Source organism: Musa acuminata, chromosome BXJ2-7, assembly GCF_036884655.1.
Source record: "Musa acuminata AAA Group cultivar baxijiao chromosome BXJ2-7, Cavendish_Baxijiao_AAA, whole genome shotgun sequence".
NCBI lineage: Eukaryota > Viridiplantae > Streptophyta > Magnoliopsida > Zingiberales > Musaceae > Musa > Musa acuminata.
Window position 1 is genome coordinate 31,729,317 of NC_088344.1, and position 23,572 is coordinate 31,752,888.

The 23,572-nt window shown below is 34.1% G+C and overlaps 1 protein-coding gene across 1 annotated transcript; it reads left to right on the plus strand.

Annotated features, from left to right (window-relative positions):
* Positions 1-1,678: 1,678 nt before the first annotated feature.
* Positions 1,679-20,768, plus strand: LOC135617585 (leucine aminopeptidase 2, chloroplastic-like). Its single transcript, XM_065117964.1, has 10 exons — positions 1,679-2,067; positions 14,349-14,763; positions 14,977-15,171; positions 15,298-15,523; positions 15,816-15,942; positions 16,053-16,148; positions 17,324-17,401; positions 18,019-18,079; positions 18,776-18,963; positions 20,407-20,768. The coding sequence occupies exons 1-10, from the start codon at positions 1,987-1,989 to the stop codon at positions 20,533-20,535; spliced, it is 1,596 nt and encodes a 531-aa protein (XP_064974036.1). The 5' UTR covers positions 1,679-1,986; the 3' UTR covers positions 20,536-20,768.
* Positions 20,769-23,572: the final 2,804 nt, after the last annotated feature.

Consider the following 23,572-nt stretch of genomic DNA (forward strand, 5'->3'; position numbering starts at 1 on the left):
GCAGCACAACTCTATGCAACCAAATTCCCAGATCGAGGGAAATGGTGTTATCGCATATTTTGCAAATATTTCTGTTCGAGCTAGTTGCATATTATTCCCTATAGTTATAGATAGTTTTAGTATCTCGATTATTATATTTTAAAAAATTACATCGATATTCTAATTGTAAAAGTAAAACATTTAAACCTATTTATCATAAAACCACCGATTTTATTAATAAAAATATAAAAATAAAAGGTAAAAATATAATTTTAACATTCGGGATGACATTCGATGTTGGTGATGATTATTGTGAATGAAAAAAATAATAATGAGAGATGAGGGTCTCTCTATATCTAATCGATACCGACACAGTTCCCGAATGATTTTTTCACCGCTTTGTACCTGTATCAATGTCGACATAGTTATCAAGCGACGAAAGGGCCACTTGGTGTGTGCATCAGTAGTGGCCCTTTCGTTGCTTGACAATTGCATCAATGTCGATACAAATGTAGAGCAACCCTTATCTCTTATCGTTGTTCTTCTCATTCATAATAGCTATCATGGCCCTGCGATGCTGTCATCTGTCACCACCAATTGAAATATTAAAATTATATTTTTATCTTTTATTTTATATTTTCATTGGTAAAACCAATGATATTATAAGAAATGGATCTAGATATTTTACTTTTATAATTATAAAAATATCAATATAACATTTTAAAGTATATGGACCTGAATACTAAATATATAATTAACCCTCTCAATCATCATTATAGTAAAAGAAGAGAGATTGTTTAGAGGGGTAATAGAGAGATATATGTTGAGATGGATAAAATATTTAGAATAAGATATATATATGTTAGTTATAGGTGTCCTATCACGTGAGTGATGATATATGTGACACGCTACGACGATCTCTTTTTTTATTATTATTTATATTTTATCATATATTATTTGGTTATATATTATGATGTTATTAGATCTGTATAATGAGAATCGGATCGAGATCATGATAATGAGGATGATTTGTTCTTAGATCTGTGACACGCTCCGGTAGCCTTGTGGTGTGCGTAGAGAGGGAGATCTCTCAGCAATCTGAGAAGCGTCGTCATGCATCTGTTGTGTAGATCACCGTTAGAGAAGAGTACGCGAGTTCTCCTTCATCCTCTTCATCGAATCTGAAAATTTTATAAATATACAATCTCTCCAAGTAACATTTATAATATGATACGTGCAGTTTTCTTACACACGAATCTAGCACAACAACCAATTAGGAAATCTGATTTTGTTTTTGTTTTTCACTGCGCATGAGATGCCGATTTGTGATTTCTCAATAATATATATATATATATATATTAATATCAAAATTATAAATATTTTATATTTTTAAATATATAATATAAATACAACTTCATATTTTTATTAAAACCAACTTTTTCACTTTTCGTTCCCATTGCTTTTAGACCTTGAAATTGTAAAAATTATAACCACCAAACACACTTTAAAGAAAAAGACATTGGATATTATACTTTCCACCCCCATCCTACTCAGTACAGGACGATTTTATTAATTGTTATATATAACTTTAAAAATATCTAATAAAAAACAAAATTTCAGAAAAAAAAGGTTCCTCTCACATTGGCATTTATTGGGAAACGACTGCAGCAGCCTTTTGTTTAGGTCATCTTTATCTTTGTTTGTTCGTCTTTTATTGCTTGTTCACTAATTTGGAGAATTGGATGAATCATTGCAATAGAATACAAACCGCACATTACGAAGGAGACAAAATCTCCTAATTAATCGTTCTACTACAAGTACTTCTAAGAGGGAGGAGAGACGGGTGCGGCTAATGGATCCAACGATTCGATCTCGAATGGCGAACCCATTCAATCCATAAATCGCGCATCGACGGTCCGGCCACTGTGGTCGTCTCGCCGCTTCTCTCTTTCCGTCGCCTCTCTGCCACGCCTCCTTTTCCTCGTCTTCCGCCGTCAACTCGGCCGCATGGGTCACTCCGCCGTCGCCGCCACCGCGGCTCTCGCCACTCTCGGGCTCACGAAGCCTGCGGACATCGAGATCCCTCAGGTCTTCTCTTTATCCTTCTATCTCCCCATCTTTAGTCTCATGATTCTTCGGTGCTCTTGGAGGGCATCTGTTTGGTAAAATGACCGGCGTTAATGGGTATAGAAGTTTCGTTTTTCGTCTGCTCTGGAGTCTATTTTCCTGCTTTGCACCTGGAAAAATAAAAGGGTTGATCTGTGAATGGGTTGCAAGGATGTTCATCTGTTCATGATTTGTAGTGATGACAGCTTGTAGAGAAACAACTATATGTAAGAGTGACCATAAAAAAAAAAGGTAAATTGAGGTATAGTTGAACATCAGGCAAGGTAACATCAATTGATGAACTCATCAGGGACTTACCAGCTTTAATTGCGTGTTGACTAGGCTTTTTCTTGGAGACAGGAAACTAATTGTGTTGTTGCTTTAACCTTGCTAACTACAACAGCAATCGGTTTTGCTGTTCTGATCTGGACATATATGTACATAAGAGTTAGATTAAATGTACAAGGAAACTGAGTAATAAGGATAAAGAGCATTTTTCTTCTTGGCAATTTAGCTGTTAGGAGCAGGCCTAGATGGTCCTTTTCTTTTCTGTACATTTCATCTGCAACCAAAAGAAGGATAGCTTTCCCTCTAGCAGATTATGCTTCATTGCCTACCATGTTGTTTGTTTTTGTCACATCCCAAATTTATAAAAAGAATAATAAATCAGTAATTTATTATCCATAATTTACATAATAAACTCCCTCATTTTCTTTTTATTCGTCTTTGAATTCAAATTATTGTCTTTATAGTAGTAGATATTCTATTAGTTAGAAAAATGACATCTTCTTCACAGAGTCACAAGTCTCTTCCACCCAAGCTTCAGATCTATTACACAATAATCGATTACTCTGAAAATAAATATAAAATAAAAACACATCAGCAACCACAATAGGAACCTCAGAAAAGTCATAAAAATAATCTTCAATATTCATGAAATATAAACAAATATCAATAATTCAATATGAAAATATATCTATTCATCATAAAACTTATGAATCAGAAAAATGATGATAATTTCTTGCATAATAAATAAAATCATGCATCAGCCACATACAACACATAAATAATAACAAAGACGTACATCACCCAATGGTGCGCTCTCCCAACAGCGGATGGAGAGACATATTCCACGGGATGGATTTCTCCCAACAGCGGATGGAGATAATCCATATCGCACTCCCAACAGTGGATGGAGTGGTATCCCTCACCCGCCCAAGTGGGGACACGTTCCTCCCAACAGCGGATGGAGGAACCGTCTAACCATCACGTCTGACGGCCCGCTAATCCCCGAAGGGAATCGCCATACCTGCCCTCGGCAGGGATACATAAACATCCATGATCATTCATTTACACTCATTCAATCACTCATGCATACATCAAGAAATCAATATGATTAAATATTATGAGAGACTATACTTGATGTAAATCTACTAGACTATGTTCATTGGTGGCTCCGCACTATGATGGGCCCGTAGCTCCTTTCACAGGTTGCACTCCCAATGTGAACTACTAGTCTAGTTACATCTACTACATGATACTTATCATATCAATATCATAAACATAGAAAACCAATAATCATTTTCAAATGACATCTTCAGATAAAACCTTTAAATTCATCATATCATAAAAGCATTAAATATCAATATCTCAATAGTCCTCAATCAATCAAAACCCTAATTGGAATAGCTCAATTGACTTAAATCAAACTCAATTCGATTATGATCGAACGGAACCAATACCAAATCCTTATGGAACCAGTCTGGAATCACCCTAAACCGGTCTAATTTAGATTTGATTGATCTCGATTAGGTCAAATAGGTTTGAACCAGTCAAGTTAGTTTGGAATCACCCTAAATCAGCTTTAACTGATCAAACCTGTTTGATTTCGTCAATTAATGAGCTCAAACGAATAGAGAAGGAGATTGGACTATGTCGTATAGTACTAACCCAAACCGAACCAACCCACTTGAGTCTTGGGCGGGTCATATACATTGCATATACCTGTTCCAAATAATAGGTTGAGTTGAGGTACGACGGGCTATATAAAAGGAGCGATGATATGTCTAATATCAATCACGTAGCTGGGCAGGCTTAACTTCATGGACTAGGCTAAGCCTCACTTATAAGTTGGGCTGGGCCTTACCATTGAACTAAGCCATGCTTGGCTCATGAATTGATCATAGACACATGAGTTGGGGTCGTATCTGACCACCTAGACTGAGTTGTACCTAGCCACATAAGCTGGCCCATGCTTAGCCACATGGTTGAGTCGTACCTTACCATATGAGTTGGGTTATACATGGCCACATAGACTGGATTGTATCTAGCCACATGAGCTGGTCCATGCCTAACCACATGGTTGGGTCGTACTTTACCGCAAGGGCTGGGTCATACATGGCCATATGGATTAGATCGTACCTAGCCACATGGGTTGGGTCATGCCTGACCACATGGGCTAGGTTGTACTTAGTCACATAAGCTAGGTTGTACATGATCACATGGTCTGAGTCGATTCGATCTGGCCGATCAACTTGACTTAAGTCAGACCCCAATTAGACTCCTCTTATCAAATTAGATTTTAATATTTAAAATTATTAAAGAATTATTCAAATACATTAATTAAATCTTTAAATTCATGATCTAAAATTTAAAACTAATTACATTACAGAAATTCACACATAATTCTTGAAATATAGATATAACTAATTAAATAAATTAGAACTATTATACTAAATAAGAATTTTAATAATTAAATCAATATTAAAATTCACTTCAGCTTAAAAGATCAATACAAATCAAATAATTAGTCTAACATCACAAATCAATTATTATTATTCAAAAATCATAAAATTTCGAAATTAAAACATCATTATTCATTATAAAATTGTAACAATCTCAATGTCAAGATTTCAAAACACAAATCAAAACTAATTAAAAAGAAAGGATCCTACCTCTTTTCGATTATCCCTTCCTTGATATCATCTCCCCAGAAAGTCATCTCCTCAATCCTTCTATTGTTAGGCCTAGTAGAGAATGAGGGATGAATAGTCCATTTATATAGGAGAAGATAGATCTCCCCGAAAGGTAAGTAATAATTTAATTTTTATTTTTAATTTATTTTACATTTGCTTTCACACACAAAAAAGTAATATAATATTTATTTCTTATAGTTCACACACAAAAATGGAATGTAAACTATTTACTTCCTAAATATCAAATCACTCATTAGGAAATAAATCAATTAATAATTTAATTGATTAGTAGAATTCCTAACTTATCCATATGATTAAGGAAACCAAATCTAATCATTTCCTTAATTATAATATACAAATATAGAAGTTAGTAATAAAGTAATATATCATTTATAGTAATTAATTTATGTTAAGGAAAAAAATTATCGATGATTACATTTCTCCCCCACTTAATATAAATTTGGCCCTTAAATTTGATTAAGAATAACATTAATCAATATAGTTAACTTTTGAAATACTAAGTTCGATAAAACTAAATTAGCTTGAAAAATATTTTAATTAAATGTACCACTCGAAAACTTTTTAGTCAAAAATATATATATTTTTAACATAAAATATATAACAGATTAATGAAACTTATTGAATAAATTTGGTTTTAGATTACCCAAGTATATCAAATTCTATATCTAATAAATCAATAAAATTTTTAAGTTTTAAAAATTAATTAATTGTTGACATAAGATATAAGTTGAGGTATAACTCAACAAAAGCAATTGAAATGATGAAAATTTATCCAACTATTCAACATATATTCTTTTATAATTTCGAATGATTTACATTTTATATGTGTCAAAGAAATAGCATTATATCTAATTCTCATTAGACTCATCACTTCATTAAACAAATAATATTTGATAATTTTACATTAAATCAAACAATATTTAAATTAATTACTCATACAATTAAGTTTAAATATCAATGCACAATCAAATATATTCTAACTTTAAAGTCATATATTTTATTAGTGCCAACAATAACTTCTACAAACCATCCTACATGTCAAATTTAATCTCAATTTTAAGAATAATATATGGTAACAAAAATTATAAAGGTAAATACTTTATATTTATATTTATAAAGTTTCTATAAAATTTTTACACTTAAAATTATCAAAACTTTTAAATTAAGAGAATAACTGAAACTTACTATAATCTTAATGAATAACTAAGTCATATATATCTCAAAAATAAAATATTCTATAATTAAATTAACATCCCTAATCTACTTTTCAAAAAGGGACAAGAGGATCATGGAAAAATCACATTCAAAATATAAAATCTTACGAGAGTTTATAAGATAAACTAATATGATACTTATTTTAATTTAGAGAAAAATTAAAATTTTGACCTTCTATAATCCTATCTCAAGTCATTTAACGAAATTCAAGTAACATCTTTAATCAACTATTTTTATAAAAAAAATTATATTTGACTAAAAATGATCATAATATCTTAAATATATGTTGTATTTAATCTAATTCTCAAAATCTAAATCTCAAACACAAATTGGGTCATCTAATATTCTAGTCCTAGGATCCCATATTCTAACAGGTCCTCAAAATCATTACTCTGATACCATTAAATTTGTCACATCCCGAATTTATAAAAAGAATAATAAATCAGTAATTTATTATCCATAATTTACATAATAAACTCCCTCCTTTTCTTTTCGTCTTTGAATTCAAATTATTGTCTTTACAGTAGTAGATATTCTATTAGCTACAAAAATGACATCTTCTTCACAGGGTCACAAGTCTCTTCCACCCAAGCTTCAGATCTATTACACAATAGTCGATTACTCTGAAAATAAATATAAAATAAAAACACATCAGCAACCACACATGCTGGTAGGAATCTCAGAAAAGTCATAAAAATAATCTTCAATATTCATGAAATATAAACACATATCAATAATTCAATATGAAAATATATCTATTCATCATAAAACTTATGAATCAGAAAAATGATGATAATTTCTTGCATAATAAATAAAATCATGCATCAGCCACATACAACACATAAATAATAACAAAGGCGTACATCACCCAATGGTGCGCTCTCCCAACAGCGGATGGAGAGGCATATTCCACGGGATGGATTCCTCCCAACAGCGGATGGAGATAATCCATATCGCACTCCCAACAGCGGATGGAGTGGTATCTCTCACCCGCCCAAGTGGGGACACGTTCCTCCCAACAGCGGATGGAGGAACCGTCTAACCATCACGTCTGACGGCCCGCTAATCCCCGAAGGGAATCGCCATACCTGCTCTCGGCAGGGATACATAAACATCCATGATCATTCATTTACACTCATTCAATCACTCATGCATACATCAAGAAATCAATATGATTAAATATTATGAGAGACTATACTTGATGTAAATCTACTAGACTATGTTCATTGGTGGCTCCGCACTATGATGGGCCCGTAGCTCCTTTCACAGGTTGCACTCCCAATGTGAACTACTAGTCTAGTTACATCTACTACATGATACTTATCATATCAATATCATAAACATAGAAAACCAATAATCATTTTCAAATGACATCTTCAGATAAAACCTTTAAATTCATCATATCATAAAAGCATTAAATATCAATATCTCAATAGTCCTCAATCAATCAAAACCCTAATTGGAATAGCTCAATTGACTTAAATCAAACTCAATTCGATTATGATCGAACGGAACCAATACCAAATCCTTATGGAACCAGTCTGGAATCACCCTAAACCGGTCTAATTTAGATTTGATTGATCTCGATTAGGTCAAATAGGTTTGAACCAGTCAAGTTAGTTTGGAATCACCCTAAATCAGCTTTAACTGATCAAACCTGTTTGATTTCGTCAATTAATGAGCTCAAACCAATAGAGAAGGAGATTGGACTATGTCGTATAGTACTAACCCAAACCGAACCAACCCACTTGAGTCTTGGGCGGGTCATATACATTGCATATACCTGTTCCAAATAATAGGTTGAGTTGAGGTACGACGGGCTATATAAAAGGAGCGATGATATGTCTAATATCAATCACGTAGCTGGGCAGGCTTAACTTCATGGACTAGGCTAAGCCTCACTTATAAGTTGGGCTGGGCCTTACCATTGAACTAAGCCATGCTTGGCTCATGAATTGATCATAGACACATGAGTTGGGGTCGTATCTGACCACCTAGACTGAGTTGTACCTAGCCACATAAGCTGGCCCATGCTTAGCCACATGATTGAGTCGTACCTTACCATATGAGTTGGGTTATACATGGCCACATAGACTGGATTGTATCTAGCCACATGAGCTGGTCCATGCCTAACCACATGGTTGGGTCGTACTTTACCGCAAGGGCTGGGTCATACATGGCCATATGGATTAGATCGTACCTAGCCACATGGGTTGGGTCATGCCTGACCACATGGGCTAGGTTGTACTTAGTCACATAAGCTAGGTTGTACATGATCACATGGTCTGAGTCGATTCGATCTGGCCGATCAACTTGACTTAAGTCAGACCCCAATTAGACTCCTCTTATCAAATTAGATTTTAATATTTAAAATTATTAAAGAATTATTCAAATACATTAATTAAATCTTTAAATTCATGATCTAAAATTTAAAACTAATTACATTACAGAAATTCACACATAATTCTTGAAATATAGATATAACTAATTAAATAAATTAGAACTATTATACTAAATAAGAATTTTAATAATTAAATCAATATTAAAATTCACTTCAGCTTAAAAGATCAATACAAATCAAATAATTAGTCTAACATCACAAATCAATTATTATTATTCAAAAATCATAAAATTTCGAAATTAAAACATCATTATTCATTATAAAATTGTAACAATCTCAATGTCAAGATTTCAAAACACAAATCAAAACTAATTAAAAAGAAAGGATCCTACCTCTTTTCGATTATCCCTTCCTTGATATCATCTCCCCAGAAAGTCATCTCCTCAATCCTTCTATTGTTAGGCCTAGTAGAGAATGAGGGATGAATAGTCCATTTATATAGGAGAAGATAGATCTCCCCGAAAGGTAAGTAATAATTTAATTTTTATTTTTAATTTATTTTACATTTGCTTTCACACAAAAAAAAGTAATATAATATTTATTTCTTATAGTTCACACACAAAAATGGAATGTAAACTATTTACTTCCTAAATATCAAATCACTCATTAGGAAATAAATCAATTAATAATTTAATTGATTAGTAGAATTCCTAACTTATCCATATGATTAAGGAAACCAAATCTAATCATTTCCTTAACTATAATATACAAATATAGAAGTTAGTAATAAAGTAATATATCATTTATAGTAATTAATTTATGTTAAGGAAAAAAATTATCGATGATTACATTTCTCCCCCACTTAATATAAATTTGGCCCTCAAATTTGATTAAGAATAACATTAATCAATATAGTTAACTTTTGAAATACTAAGTTCGATAAAACTAAATTAGCTTGAAAAATATTTTAATTAAATGTACCACTCGAAAACTTTTTAGTCAAAAATATATATATTTTTAACATAAAATATATGACAGATTAATGAAACTTATTGAATAAATTTGGTTTTAGATTACCCAAGTATATCAAATTCTATATCTAATAAATCAATAAAATTTTTAAGTTTTAAAAATTAATTAATTGTTGACATAAGATATAAGTTGAGGTATAACTCAACAAAAGCAATTGAAATGATGAAAATTTATCCAACTATTCAACATATATTCTTTTATAATTTCGAATGATTTACATTTTATATGTGTCAAAGAAATAGCATTATATCTAATTCTCATTAGACTCATCACTTCATTAAACAAATAATATTTGATAATTTTACATTAAATCAAACAATATTTAAATTAATTACTCATACAATTAAGTTTAAATATCAATGCACAATCAAATATATTCTAACTTTAAAGTCATATATTTTATTAGTGCCAACAATAACTTCTACAAACCATCCTACATGTCAAATTTAATCTCAATTTTAAGAATAATATATAGTAACAAAAATTATAAAGGTAAATACTTTATATTTATATTTATAAAGTTTCTATAAAATTTTTACACTTAAAATTATCAAAACTTTTAAATTAAGAGAATAACTGAAACTTACTATAATCTTAATGAATAACTAAGTCATATATATCTCAAAAATAAAATATTCTATAATTAAATTAACATCCCTAATCTACTTTTCAAAAAGGGACAAGAGGATCATGGAAAAATCACATTCAAAATATAAAATCTTACGAGAGTTTATAAGATAAACTAATATGATATTTTAATTTAGAGAAAAATTAAAATTTTGACCTTCTATAATCCTATCTCAAGTCATTTAACGAAATTCAAGTAACATCTTTAATCAACTATTTTTATAAAAAAAATTATATTTGACTAAAAATGATCATAATATCTTAAATATATGTTGTATTTAATCTAATTCTCAAAATCTAAATCTCAAACACAAATTGGGTCATCTAATATTCTAGTCCTAGGATCCCATATTCCAACAGGTCCTCAAAATCATTACTCTGATACCATTAAATTTGTCACATCCCGAATTTATAAAAAGAATAATAAATCAGTAATTTATTATCCATAATTTACATAATAAACTCCCTCCTTTTCTTTTCGTCTTTGAATTCAAATTATTGTCTTTACAGTAGTAGATATTCTATTAGCTACAAAAATGACATCTTCTTCACAGGGTCACAAGTCTCTTCCACCCAAGCTTCAGATCTATTACACAATAGTCGATTACTCTGAAAATAAATATAAAATAAAAACACATCAGCAACCACACATGCTGGTAGGAATCTCAGAAAAGTCATAAAAATAATCTTCAATATTCATGAAATATAAACAAATATCAATAATTCAATATGAAAATATATCTATTCATCATAAAACTTATGCATCAGAAAAATGATGATAATTTCTTGCATAATAAATAAAATCATGCATCAGCCACATACAACATATACATAATAACAAAGGCGTACATCACCCAATGGTGCGCTCTCCCAACAGCGGATAGAGAGGCATATTCCACGGGATGGATTCCTCCCAACAGCGGATGGAGATAATCCATATCGCACTCCCAACAGCGGATGGAGTGGTATCCCTCACCCGCCCAAGTGGGGACACGTTCCTCCCAACAGCGGATGGAGGAACCGTCTAACCATCACGTCTGACGGCCCGCTAATCCCCGAAGGGAATCGCCATACCTGCCCTCGGCAGGGATACATAAACATCCATGATCATTCATTTATACTCATTCAATCACTCATGCATACATCAAGAAATCAATATGATTAAATATTATGAGAGACTATACTTGATGTAAATCTACTAGACTATGTTCATTGGTGGCTCCGCACTATGATGGGCCCGTAGCTCCTTTCACAGGATGCACTCCCAATGTGAACTACTAGTCTTGTCACATCTACTACATGATACTTATCATATCAATATCATAAACATAGAAAACCAATAATCATTTCCAAATGACATCTTCACATAAAACCTTTAAATTCATCATATCATAAAAGCATTAAATATCAATATCTAAATAGTCCTCAATCAATCAAAACCCTAATTGGAATAGCTCAATTGACTTAAACCAAACTCAATTCGATTATGATCTAACGGAACCAATACCAAATCCTTATGGAACCAGTCTTGAATCACCCTAAACCGGTCTAATTTAGATTTGATTGATCTCGATTAGGTCAAATAGGTTTGAACCAGTCAAGTTAGTTTGGAATCACCCTAAATCAGCTTTAACTGATCAAACCTGTTTGATTTCGTCAATTAATGAGCTCAAACCAATAGAGAAGGAGATTGGACTATGTCGTATAGTACTAACCCAAATCGAACCAATCCACCTGAGTCTTGGGCGGGTTATATACATTGCATATACCTGTTCTAAATACTAGGTTGAGTTGAGGTACGACGGGCTATATAAAAGGAGCGTGATATGTCTAATATCAATCACGTAGCTGGGCAGGCTTAACTTCATGGACTAGGCTAAGCCTCACTTATAAGTTGGGCTGGGCCTTACCATTGAACTAAGCCATGCTTGGCTCACGAATTGATCATAGACACATGAGTTGGGGTCGTATCTGACCACCTAGACTGAGTTGTACCTAGCCACATAAGTTGGCCCATGCTTAGCCACATGGTTGAGTCGTACCTTACCATATGAGTTGGGTTATACATGGTCACATAGACTGGATTGTATCTAGCCACATGAGTTGGTCCATGCCTAACCACATGGTTGGGTCGTACCTTACCGCATGGGTTGGGTCATACATGGCCATATGGATTAGATCGTACCTAGCCACATGGGTTGGGTCATGCCTAACCACATGGGTTAGGTTGTACTTAGTCACATAAGCTAGGTTGTACATGATCACATGGTCTGAGTCGATTCGATCTGATCGATCAACTTGACTCAAGTCAGACCCCAATTAGACTCCTCTTATCAAATTAGATTTTAATATTTAAAATTATTAAAGAATTATTCAAATACATTAATTAAATCTTTAAATTCATGATCTAAAATTTAAAACTAATTACATTACAGAAATTCACACATAATTCTTGAAATATAGATATAACTAATTAAATAAATTAGAACTATTATACTAAATAAGAATTTTAATAATTAAATCAATATTAAAATTCACTTCATCTTAAAAGATCAATACAAATCAAATAATTAGTCTAACATCACAAATCAATTATTATTATTCAAAAATCATGAAATTTCGAAATTAAAACATCATTATTCATTATAAAATTGTAACAATCTCAATGTCAAGATTTCAAAAAACAAATCAAAACTAATTAAAAAGAAAGGATCCTACCTCTTTTCGATTATCCCTTCCTTGATATCATCTCCCCATAAAGTCATCTCCTCAATCCTTCTATTGTTAGGCCTAGTAGAGAATGAGGGATGAATAGTCCATTTATATAGGAGAAGATGAGATCTCCCCGAAAGGTAAGTAATAATTTAATTTTTATTTTTAATTTATTTTACATTTGCTTTCACACACAAAAAAGTAATATAATATTTATTTCTTATAGTTCACACACAAAAATGGAATGTTAACTATTTACTTCCTAAATATCAAATCACTCATTAGGAAATAAATCAATTAATAATTTAATTGATTAGTAGAATTCCTAACTTATCCATATGATTAAGGAAACCAAATCTAATCATTTCCTTAACTATAATATACAAATATAGAAGTTAATAATAAAGTAATATATCATTTATAGTAATTAATTTATGTTAAGGAAAAAAATTATCGATGATTACAGTTTTGCTTTTATCCAGTGACCTAAAGGATATGTGTTGGGTATTTAATATTTATGCAACTCAAGATTACTTTCTTCTGATTTCTCCCATTTCTGGTCATATTATCCCACAATTGCCATGTTGTGATGGATTATTTACAACCTCAAAAGCAAAAATTATCACTTTATGTTTCTTCAGTGCATTATCAATAAAAATGGATGCAAAGGTCCATTTAATTCTTGCTGAATAACTGAAAAACATAAATGTGGCAGGGTTCCTGTTTGTGTGTATTTCAACTTGCTAGGAAGCCCATCAGTGTGACTGTTGTGTGTATGCAACTTATCATATTGTGTTCTGCCATGACTGAATTTTGTAAATTGAATCAATACCATGCTGATCATGCTGCCTTTTTATGTTCTTATTGTTTTTAAACAAATGACAATTACAACTTAAGTTTTCCTTAACGGACCATAAACTTGAACTGATCCCATATTGACTAATAAAATTTCATGTATATCATGACAAGAAGTTAACTTGGTGGCCGTTTCCATATGGGCTTATTCTATAACTGAATAAGTGCCCTTTTTTCTTGTTACTAACCATGTCATGACATACTGACATTAGATATCTGCCTTCCTCCCAAGACATTTTATTTACTTCTGCCATTTCCTTTTGTTCAGCTTTTATCATTCCCATTCCAGCAACAAGGCTTTCATGGTTATATATTTGTTATTGCCTTTTCTCGCATTTTATTCTAAAATCAGTCATGACATACTAATGGTAATTATGCAAAAGACTGAACATAAACCTTGTAGCAGTTTTATGTCAACAGGTTCAGACTTTATATAATCACCATCAATTATCTCACTACTTGCCTTTTTCCATCCCTCTTTATAGATTACATTCACCGTGAAGGAGATGGATTTTTCAGAATGGAAAGGAGATTTACTTGCTGTGGCTGTATCAGAAAAAGATACGAAGAAGGACTCAGATTCGAAATTTCAGAATGTATTCTTGAAAAGGCTTGATGACAAGATTGGTGGACTTTTGGCAGAAGCTGTTACAGAGGAGGATTTCACTGGGAAAGCTGGCCAGTCTACATTTCTCAGGCTACCTGGGCTGGGTTTTAAAAGGCTAGGATTAGTTGGGCTTGGATCTTCCTCATCCACAGCAGCTGCATACCGAGGCATTGCGGAAGCTGTTGCAGGAGTTGCAAAGGTTGCCCAAGCAAATAGTGTGGCTGTTTGTCTTGCATCCTCGGATGGGATATCAGAAGAATTGAAAATAAATGCTGCTTCAGCGATTGCATCTGGTAGCTTTTCTGTTGGTTTGAACTACAGTGTTTTGAGTTGTCTTTTTGTGCTGTATGTAAAGAGAGAGGGTTCAACATCACTGGGGAGCTAACTGGTGGAATAGAAATCAGAAGAATTTTTAAGTAATTGTTGGAGATAGCCTGATCAGATTCTTTATCACTTTTAACCTTCTATGTTTTTCTTTTCTTCTTCTTCTTTTTGTTTGTGTGTAGGAACTATACTAGGAGTATATGAAGACAACAGGTTTAGGTCAGATTCCAAAAAGCCACTGCTTAAAACAGTGGACGTCATTGGTTTTGGTTCAGGAACAGTGGTGGACCAGAAACTCAAGTATGCAACTGATGTCTGCTCTGGAGTGATTTTTGGAAAAGAGCTTGTAAATGCACCAGCAAATGTGCTTACACCTGGTTAGTGAGAAATGATGTTACAACATCAAGAAGTGTGATTCATCTTTCTTCTCCTTGTGATGCCCTCCAACTTTACTGGATATGGAAGGGACTGAGTTACAATTAGTGACTTTTCCTGATTGTCAGGTGCACTGGCAGAAGAAGCTTCAAAAATAGCTACATTATACAGTGATGTTCTTACTGCAACGATATTAGATGCAGAACAGTGCAAAGAGTTGAAGATGGGATCATATTTAGGTGTTGCAGCTGCTTCTTCAAACCCCCCACATTTCATCCACTTATGCTATAAACCTCCTAATGGTGATGTGAAGAGAAAATTGGCAATTGTTGGGAAGGGTTTAACATTTGACAGGTACATGTTATTTTATAGAGAGGTAGAATTTAGCCATTTATTTAATTTTAAAATAAATCCTTCTGTTGATTCTTCTCTTACAATGCCTATATTTGTGTCTAAAACATGTATTTCTCATCCTATTATCTATGTTGTCCATTGTTAGTTGTCTCATTTATATTGAGTAAGAGTTTGTTTTAGAACTAATTGGTTTGTCCATTAGGTATCATGTATTCAAACCATATGCTAAAAAGCATTGTTTGAATTCTGAAACAGAATAAATTGTTTGACTTAATTCCATTTATCTGCATAGTGGTGGTTACAACATAAAGACTGGCCCTGGATGTTCAATCGAGACCATGAAAGTTGATATGGGAGGTGCTGCAGCCGCTTTTGGTGCAGCAAAAGCCTTAGCCCAAATTAAACCTCCAGGGGTAGAAGTAAGTTGATTACTTTTGTGCATCTGGTGAAAAGGAATAAGTCCATAGCTATGTTAATATTTTAGACATAAGCAATATCTTGCTTTTGAGACCAGGATTTTTGTTTCCAGGTTCATTTCATATCTGCTGCTTGTGAAAATATGATCAGTGGCACAGGCATGAGACCAGGTGATATAGTCACTGCTTCTAATGGGAAAACCATTGAGGTATAATTTATGGCCCTTGGAATAATGAGTTACTTGGATATACATCAATTGGGACTCTTTAGATGCAAATGATTATGTAGTTTGGTTCGATCAAAATATTATAGTTTTGCTGTTTGATTCAGTTTCTATCTGGCTTAGTAGTGCTTTTGTTGTTTCCCTTTTATTGTGAACTCATTTTAAGGGAATATCAGGCATTCTTTCTAACTGCATGCTTGAATTGCAACCAAAAGGGCATATTTCTCTACCTTTCAGCTAGATGTTCTATAACAGTCTATGCCTTGCTAATAAAATGTGGCTAGTTGTAAATCCTCTCTAATGAATAGAAAAGACCTGGAATATTTTTTACAGAATACATTAATGTTTGTATAGAAGACTCTTATATAATTTCAAGTGATTTCTTCATTATGCCCCATTTTTTTTATGTAGCATCATGTTTCATTAGTAGTTTAAGTGTCCTGTTTGTCCGATTTCTGCAAGTGGTTGAATTTAGTCCTATGTTATTAGAAATCCTTCACACTACTTACTACCTAATACCTACCAAGGTTCGCAATACCGTACCGTACCGGAGTTTCGACCTGGGCTCGGTACCGGTATGGTACGGTATACCGCTCGGTACACCCAGGTGTACCGAGCGGTATATTCAGGCGTGCCGAGCACTGTAGCACTGCTACAGTACTGCTACAGTACTGGACCGGTAACAGGCGGTCCATATACCGGAAGCCTGTCGGACCGGTACGTACCGCCCGTACCGGGCAGTATGGACCGGTACGGCAAACCATGGTACCTACTATGATGTTAATTATATCCAGGGTGCACACCTTTGGGCTATGGACTCCTGTTGCTTTGCTAGATTATCTAGTCTTGCTGATAACTCAAAAATTTTAATTAGTTTCTGCTACTAGTGTGTTTGTGATAAACCACATCCACTTTTTTCCAATTGTGCATTTGGACATAAAAATGCTTCTTGTGATATCTAGTGATGTTCTTGAAGATACTAGAGGTACATCTGTTCTAAAACCAAAGCGGATATCATTATGAACAAATTGGCATCACCAAATAAATTTTGTGCAGGAATTCATCATATAATGCTGGCTATCATGTATTTCATATCTATTACCTACTTGTGGAAGATCTCATACAGACATGTCAAGTCCAACTTCCATTTTCTTTTGCAGGTCAATAACACTGATGCAGAGGGAAGGCTTACGCTTGCAGATGCTTTGGTTTATGCTTGTAACCAAGGCATTGATAAGGTATTGTGAAAATATATTGGTTTTACTTTTTCATGGCAGTATCTTCTGTCTTTAACTGGAGGATGTTTCAAGCACTTTTGGTGGTTGGTTTTTATTTTCATTTTATTATAATTAATTCTAGATGAGCTACTTGAGCTGAGAGAATGATTGATTCTATAGCATTCTGAGGTTGAGATATTGCATATATTTTCTGCTAGGTTTTTAATATAGCTAGATTGAATGAACTAATTATGTATCATCAGTCCACGATGAATATACATCTCCATGTGGATGGTCATACATGTAATTGAAGTGTGCAGCTTCTGGAAATATGATTGCAGATAAGTCATATAGCCATTCATACAGATGCCACCAAGCCTGTCATATTTGCAAGATGAATTGATATCAAAGTTTTCAACCTATTCTTTGTGTTCATGTTTCTTACAAGCATCACATGGAAGAGATGAGTACAATGATTCATTAATATGAATGGAATTTTACATTAGTTCCTATAATTATAAAGAAAACTGTGGTAGAATGTTTGTCCTTTATAACTCTGACTAATATCTGGCACTTCCTTTTAGAGGCATTGCACCAAGTAACTCCTAATTCTTTGACTCTGAATAACTTTAACACAGGTGGTTGATCTGGCAACACTTACTGGCGCTTGTATAGTTGCCCTTGGGCCCAGCATTGCAGGTAAAGAACCTCGATGATCGCAATCCAATGCCTGAGAATGCAATTTCTCTATGAATTAAGTTTCTTGGTAGTTGTTATCATGAAATGGTTAATTAAATCGACTTGGTACAACTCTACTGTAGCTGGCACTGCAAAGAACATAAAGCGGAAAGCCATTTGAAAAATGCATTTATTTGTTATTCTATTTGAGGGAGCAAATTAATACTTACACTATGCATTTTCCTTTTTTTTCTTAATTCAAGAATTTTTGCTTTATGCTTCTGTGGTGGCTATTTCAAATTGCCACATTCTGGACTTCACTTTCTTCATGTATTATGCTTTAGAATGTATGTTTGATACTTTGATTGGTCATATTGGTCGGAAATCAAAGGAAGGATGTAAATATCTGTAGTTACTTAAGAGTTGTTTCCTACTGGCTTTTAGGACTTTAACAAACTTTTCTGTTCTTTAACAAGGAATTTTACAAGTTAACCTGCTTGGTACAGGCTTGTAGGAGTAGGATACAGCTCATGGTTGCACGTGGTTATTCATTTTGCTATAATATTCTTCAATTTCATGAACCAAGTTATTCCACATGGAAAAATAGAAATATGTTTGTCTAACTATGTTTTAGTTCGTCAATGGGCATCAGTTAGTGGTCTGACATTTCTTGTGTTCTTCAATCTGAAGCCAATAAAGTGATCTTTACTTTTACAGGGTTTTATTCCCCTAGTGATGATCTAGCCAAGGAGATTGTCACAGCTTCTGAGGTTACAGGAGAGAAGTTTTGGAGGATGCCTCTGGAAGAAAGCTACTGGGAGTCGATGAAATCAGGTGTTGCTGATATGGTGAACACTGGAGGCCGTCAAGGTGGATCTATTACAGCTGCTCTCTTCCTGAAACAGGTTTAAACTAAAATACCTTTTTTTTTCCTTTATGCTACCTGATAATAAAATTTTAAGAATTAAGCCTTTATTATAGCTAGCAATGAATGAACATATGTTATAGATCAAAGTTTTGCTGAGGGAATAGGGTTCTGGGCTGTGTTTGGTTAGGAATTAAAAGTAGCCTTGTTAAATTGTCTTACACCTTTTTTCTTTGGTTGTGAAAGGGTCAATTACCTAGGTCAAGAGTGGGTTATTTAACCCATAATTTAATCTCCGATTAGGTTAAACTCAGTTCATTCGGTTTATTTAAAACTTATTTAACTTACGAGCATTTGGCAGGTTAAACTAATAACTATCAGGTTGAAACTCCTTAACCCATAATCAAACGCAAGCCTGGTGTTTTCTTTTTCAAAGTTACATGTTTCCTAATCGTTCACTTTTTCTTTTTTAATGAACCATTCTTTTGAAACCTCCAACACCAAGCTCCACTCATAATATGGAAGTTGAACATGGAGGATAATGCTGACAGTGGAGGATAATTTCTTTACCCCCTAACCCCCTAATTACATGCAAATCAAAAAATAAAATGTGAACATCACTGATATACAATGGGGCCAATGAATTTCAAGGTCATGGGGCATTTGAGTTTTGGTTATTGATTATGTCAGGAAGCAAAAGTTATTATATGGTTCTACATTATTACATCAAGATGGACACAACAATTCTACATTTTTCTTTTTTCTTAATGCTGTTCTGGCTGTGCTTCATTTAGGTAATATTATAAGTTATTTAAATCATGCACTGCCTTGTTAGAATGAAAGTAATCATTTAGTTTTCTATTTGCTTATTTATGGCAGTCCTGGATTCTGTAAGGATGGATATAAAACTACTTCACAAGATGCTTGGACTATTAGTACTTGATTTTAGACTGGGCACAAAATCAGGATACGAAACCATCGAATTAGATGTTCAGACTAATTCTAGTTATGAACTTACTTTTAACAGTGGTTAAGCATTCTATTTTCCTGTGTTATAAAACTTCATAGGTTTAGTTGCTTGGAATTGCCTAGCTAAATGTTTGGATCAAGAATTATGAAGAGGTCCTGGAAGTGAGAAGGAATTGCCTGGTTATGATGTTCCTTGTATTCTTATGCAACCATATACGAGCTTGTTGAAATGTGAAATATACCATCTCACAGAATATGAATAAAAAGGAAACATTGTTTTTGAAGTGAGATACCAAAGAACTGACTCATGTCGTGGATACCAAAGAACTGACTCATGTCGTGGAATCAGGACCGTGTGGACTATTGACTACTACACTAACACCTTCATAGAGAAGCATGTTCTGGATCTTCATGCCTTGGTTTAATATTTAAGCCCGTACATGTTTTGGTAATATCAAAGTACGATAATGATGATGATGAACAGTCTGAAACTGACATCGTTATTTTGTTGCAGTTTGTCAATGAGAAGGTCCAATGGCTTCATATCGACATGGCTGGACCTGTGTGGAACGACAAGAAACGTGCTGCGACTGGATTTGGTGTCTCTACTTTGGTCGAATGGGTTATGAAGAACTCCTCCTAAGAGAATTCGAGTAATGACACAATGAAGTCGCCAGGGGCACATGATATTGGCACACTGTTAAATCTGCTTGGCTGGAAAAGAAATGGAAGGAAAGGGAGTGATAGAACTTATGTGCTTTTCTGAGTTGTGCTATAGCTAATAATGAGTGTACTCAGTGCTGTCTTATGTCTCACTTATCTTTTCATGATATCAAGAACCAATGAATAAAATGGCTTGTTTACAAGTCTTAGCAATTGCCTCTTGTTTTCATAGACATTGGTGGAGCTGTCTGATGGTTGCCAGAATCTTGCCAAAAATTCTATTATAATGAAATTTTAGGGCTGATTCTTTATAGAAGATAAAACCCTTGATTAAATTACTAATTGGCGAGCATTGAGATGGGAAACATTGTAGCAGCTCATTCTAACAGTTCAGGTATTCAGACTTGAATTGAATCCCTCTCAAATTGAATTTAGGTGTGTGTGTTTTCACCTATTTTTTATAGTTGTTGATATCTAACATTCAAATGCTTAATAATCTTCAATAAATCCGCGGTCCATTGGACCAGTGCCCGAAGGCCCGGTTCGAAACCGGTTCATTGAACCGGATCTTGGTTTTCTCGCAAGTCAATCACCCCTTCCACGATCAAAATGGATTCGTCAGTTGACTTGGATAAACGGTTGGGATGAGAAGGTGCATCGTCTTAAATACCCCGAGAAGGCTCGATAAGAAGAACCCAAAGGCGGCGACGGGAGGCTCTGAAGGTATGATTTCGCTTTGATTTTAGAATTCTTTCCCTGGTTTTGTTACTCCTTTCATAGATCCTTAGGCCGTTTCTTTCTTATCTGAAAGTTGCGGTGCCCTTTGTTGGATGGAGAAAGAAAAGGGTCATGTGGGCAGAAATCACCTTTGCTTGTATAGTTTCTGCTAGGAATTGCAGGGAACTAGATTGCCCTTCGTAATTTTTGTATGGATTAGAATGGGAATGTTGATCCTGGGGGAAATAACTGGGTTGATGAAAGCTTGTTTCGCGTATATTTTTTGGTCTTCTTTATTGCTCTTGGTCTAAACGTTTCCCTTGACCTTCCACTTAGTTATTTGGATCGTGTGCTTGAGTTATGGGCGATGAAGGATGTATCTGACCAACAATACATTCGCATCAACTTGAGTGCGATGGAACCTGTGGTTCAAGATTTACATCTGAGTCGCCAGAGTACATTTGCTTGCAAAATAAACGAGTGCACGATGACGCGTCCCTGAATTCTGGAGAACTTGAGTTGGGTCTCTAAAGATCAACTTTTGCTGATCGTCTCCACCCAGAGTTTAACTCTTCAACCAAATCGTCATTAGCTTCTGTAGATATGTCTTACAGAGAGCTGACTTGACTGCATATTGCTTACATGATAGCGAGGAAAGTTGTTTGACATACTTGTACTGGTTAGCAAATCTTATCCGACGTTCCCTAACTTGGTCGTTAACCATACTACGCAATTTGGATAATATTCGCACTGACGTTTAAGTCAAATCCTTTTCCGTCAAGATCTCCGAAGGAAAGTTTATGATAGGATTCGACTGGATGTGTCAGTTGGTGAAAAAATTGGAATTTAGGAACTCGATGAAAGTTTTCCCTAAATTTGAAGTATGAGTATTGTGTAGCTTGCCCCAAAAGACAAACATAATAAACATTGGCGGATCATGTCTTAATCCCTATTTTGTAGCATGGGAAAGTTATGCACACATACATAGTCTCTACATAATTATAGCTATACATTAATACATGCAATTACGTTGACAACACACTTGCGCTTAACCATGTTTAGATTTGAATACTACAGTTGTATCTATCGATGTTGGCTGATGCATAGACAAGTTGTTGACGTACTATAAGTGTTCTTGTTTTTATTTCCAGATTTTATAAGAGCTATTGAAAATAGAATACAATTGGTATGGATGGCTTGTTCCAAGTAGTTCTATGCTAAAATAACTGTTGGCTTCAAAGAAGCTCGAAGTTTTGAGGCTGAAATGAAAATTTATGTTATCTTTCGAACAAGTGGGATATGTATTATGTTGCATTGATACTGGCATTGGAACTTTTCTTGAAGTGCTTTCACTGTTTCCCTGAGATCCTGTGGTTAAATGACTTCAATCATTCCAGGATTTAATTGGATAGTGCTTTTGAGTCCTGTTATTTGATTTCTCGTCTTCTCCTAGTGTATTTTTACACTATTGATATATCAATTAACACAGGAGGATATAGGTAAAATAGCATTTTTTAAATAGTTGCAGCTGCATTTCATGGTCGTTGGAAATGTGGTGACAGAGTGATGCCCTTCGTTTGGAAGATAATATGCTTTCTTCGTGGATGCATTCTGTACATGTCATGTTTTAACAGCATAGATAACTTGGCTTTTGTTTTCCTGGAAGAAGGCATCTAATGTAATGCTGGAGATGAATATCTGGTCTTTAATGAGCTATTAAACCTTTAGCCTGTCTCTGCATCTTTTTGTTCATTTTGTGATCTTTTAGAACATTCATTTTGTGATCACGAATAATATATGGCAAGGCGACGATAAACGTCGTATCAAATGGGTGTGCCACCCAGGTCACTAGAAGCTATTCTTTTAGTTTGTTTGATGTTTACCAAGAACATAAATCAACATTTCATTACGACTACGTACCACATTGGACAGACAAAAGTCGTTACATAGACAACTCAAGTGGTAGTCTGTTTAATGTTTTCCTGGAACATATATGCATGTATTGATAGTTTATGAGATATAACTTTGTTGTACCAACAGTTGCTGTTGCCAAAAATAATTGTTGTTTCTTCAAGGGTTTCAGGTACTTTTGTTTCTCTACAATTTGGAGTCGATGGGTAATACAGTTGGAATGCCTTTACAAGCAAAGTCTCTAGATCCTTCTGCGACCAGTCAAGTTCTTGCTGCAGCAGGGCCAACACCTGATTCAAAGCCAAAGAAGAAGATCTGTTGCGCCTGCCCAGACACAAAGAGGCTGAGAGATGAATGCATCGTAGAGCATGGAGAGGCTGCTTGTGAGA

What these genes read in the sequence shown, in the direction of transcription:
- LOC135617585 (XM_065117964.1), top strand. Translation starts at nt 1,987, where the DNA reads ATGGGTCACTCCGCCGTCGCCGCCACCGCGGCTCTCGCCACTCTCGGG. An exon ending in AGCAAATGTGCTTACACCTG is followed by an intron (nt 15,172 to 15,297) that starts GTTAGTGAGAAA and finishes CCTGATTGTCAG; the next exon opens with GTGCACTGGCAGAAGAAGCT. An exon ending in CTGCTCTCTTCCTGAAACAG is followed by an intron (nt 18,964 to 20,406) that starts GTTTAAACTAAA and finishes ATTTTGTTGCAG; the next exon opens with TTTGTCAATGAGAAGGTCCA.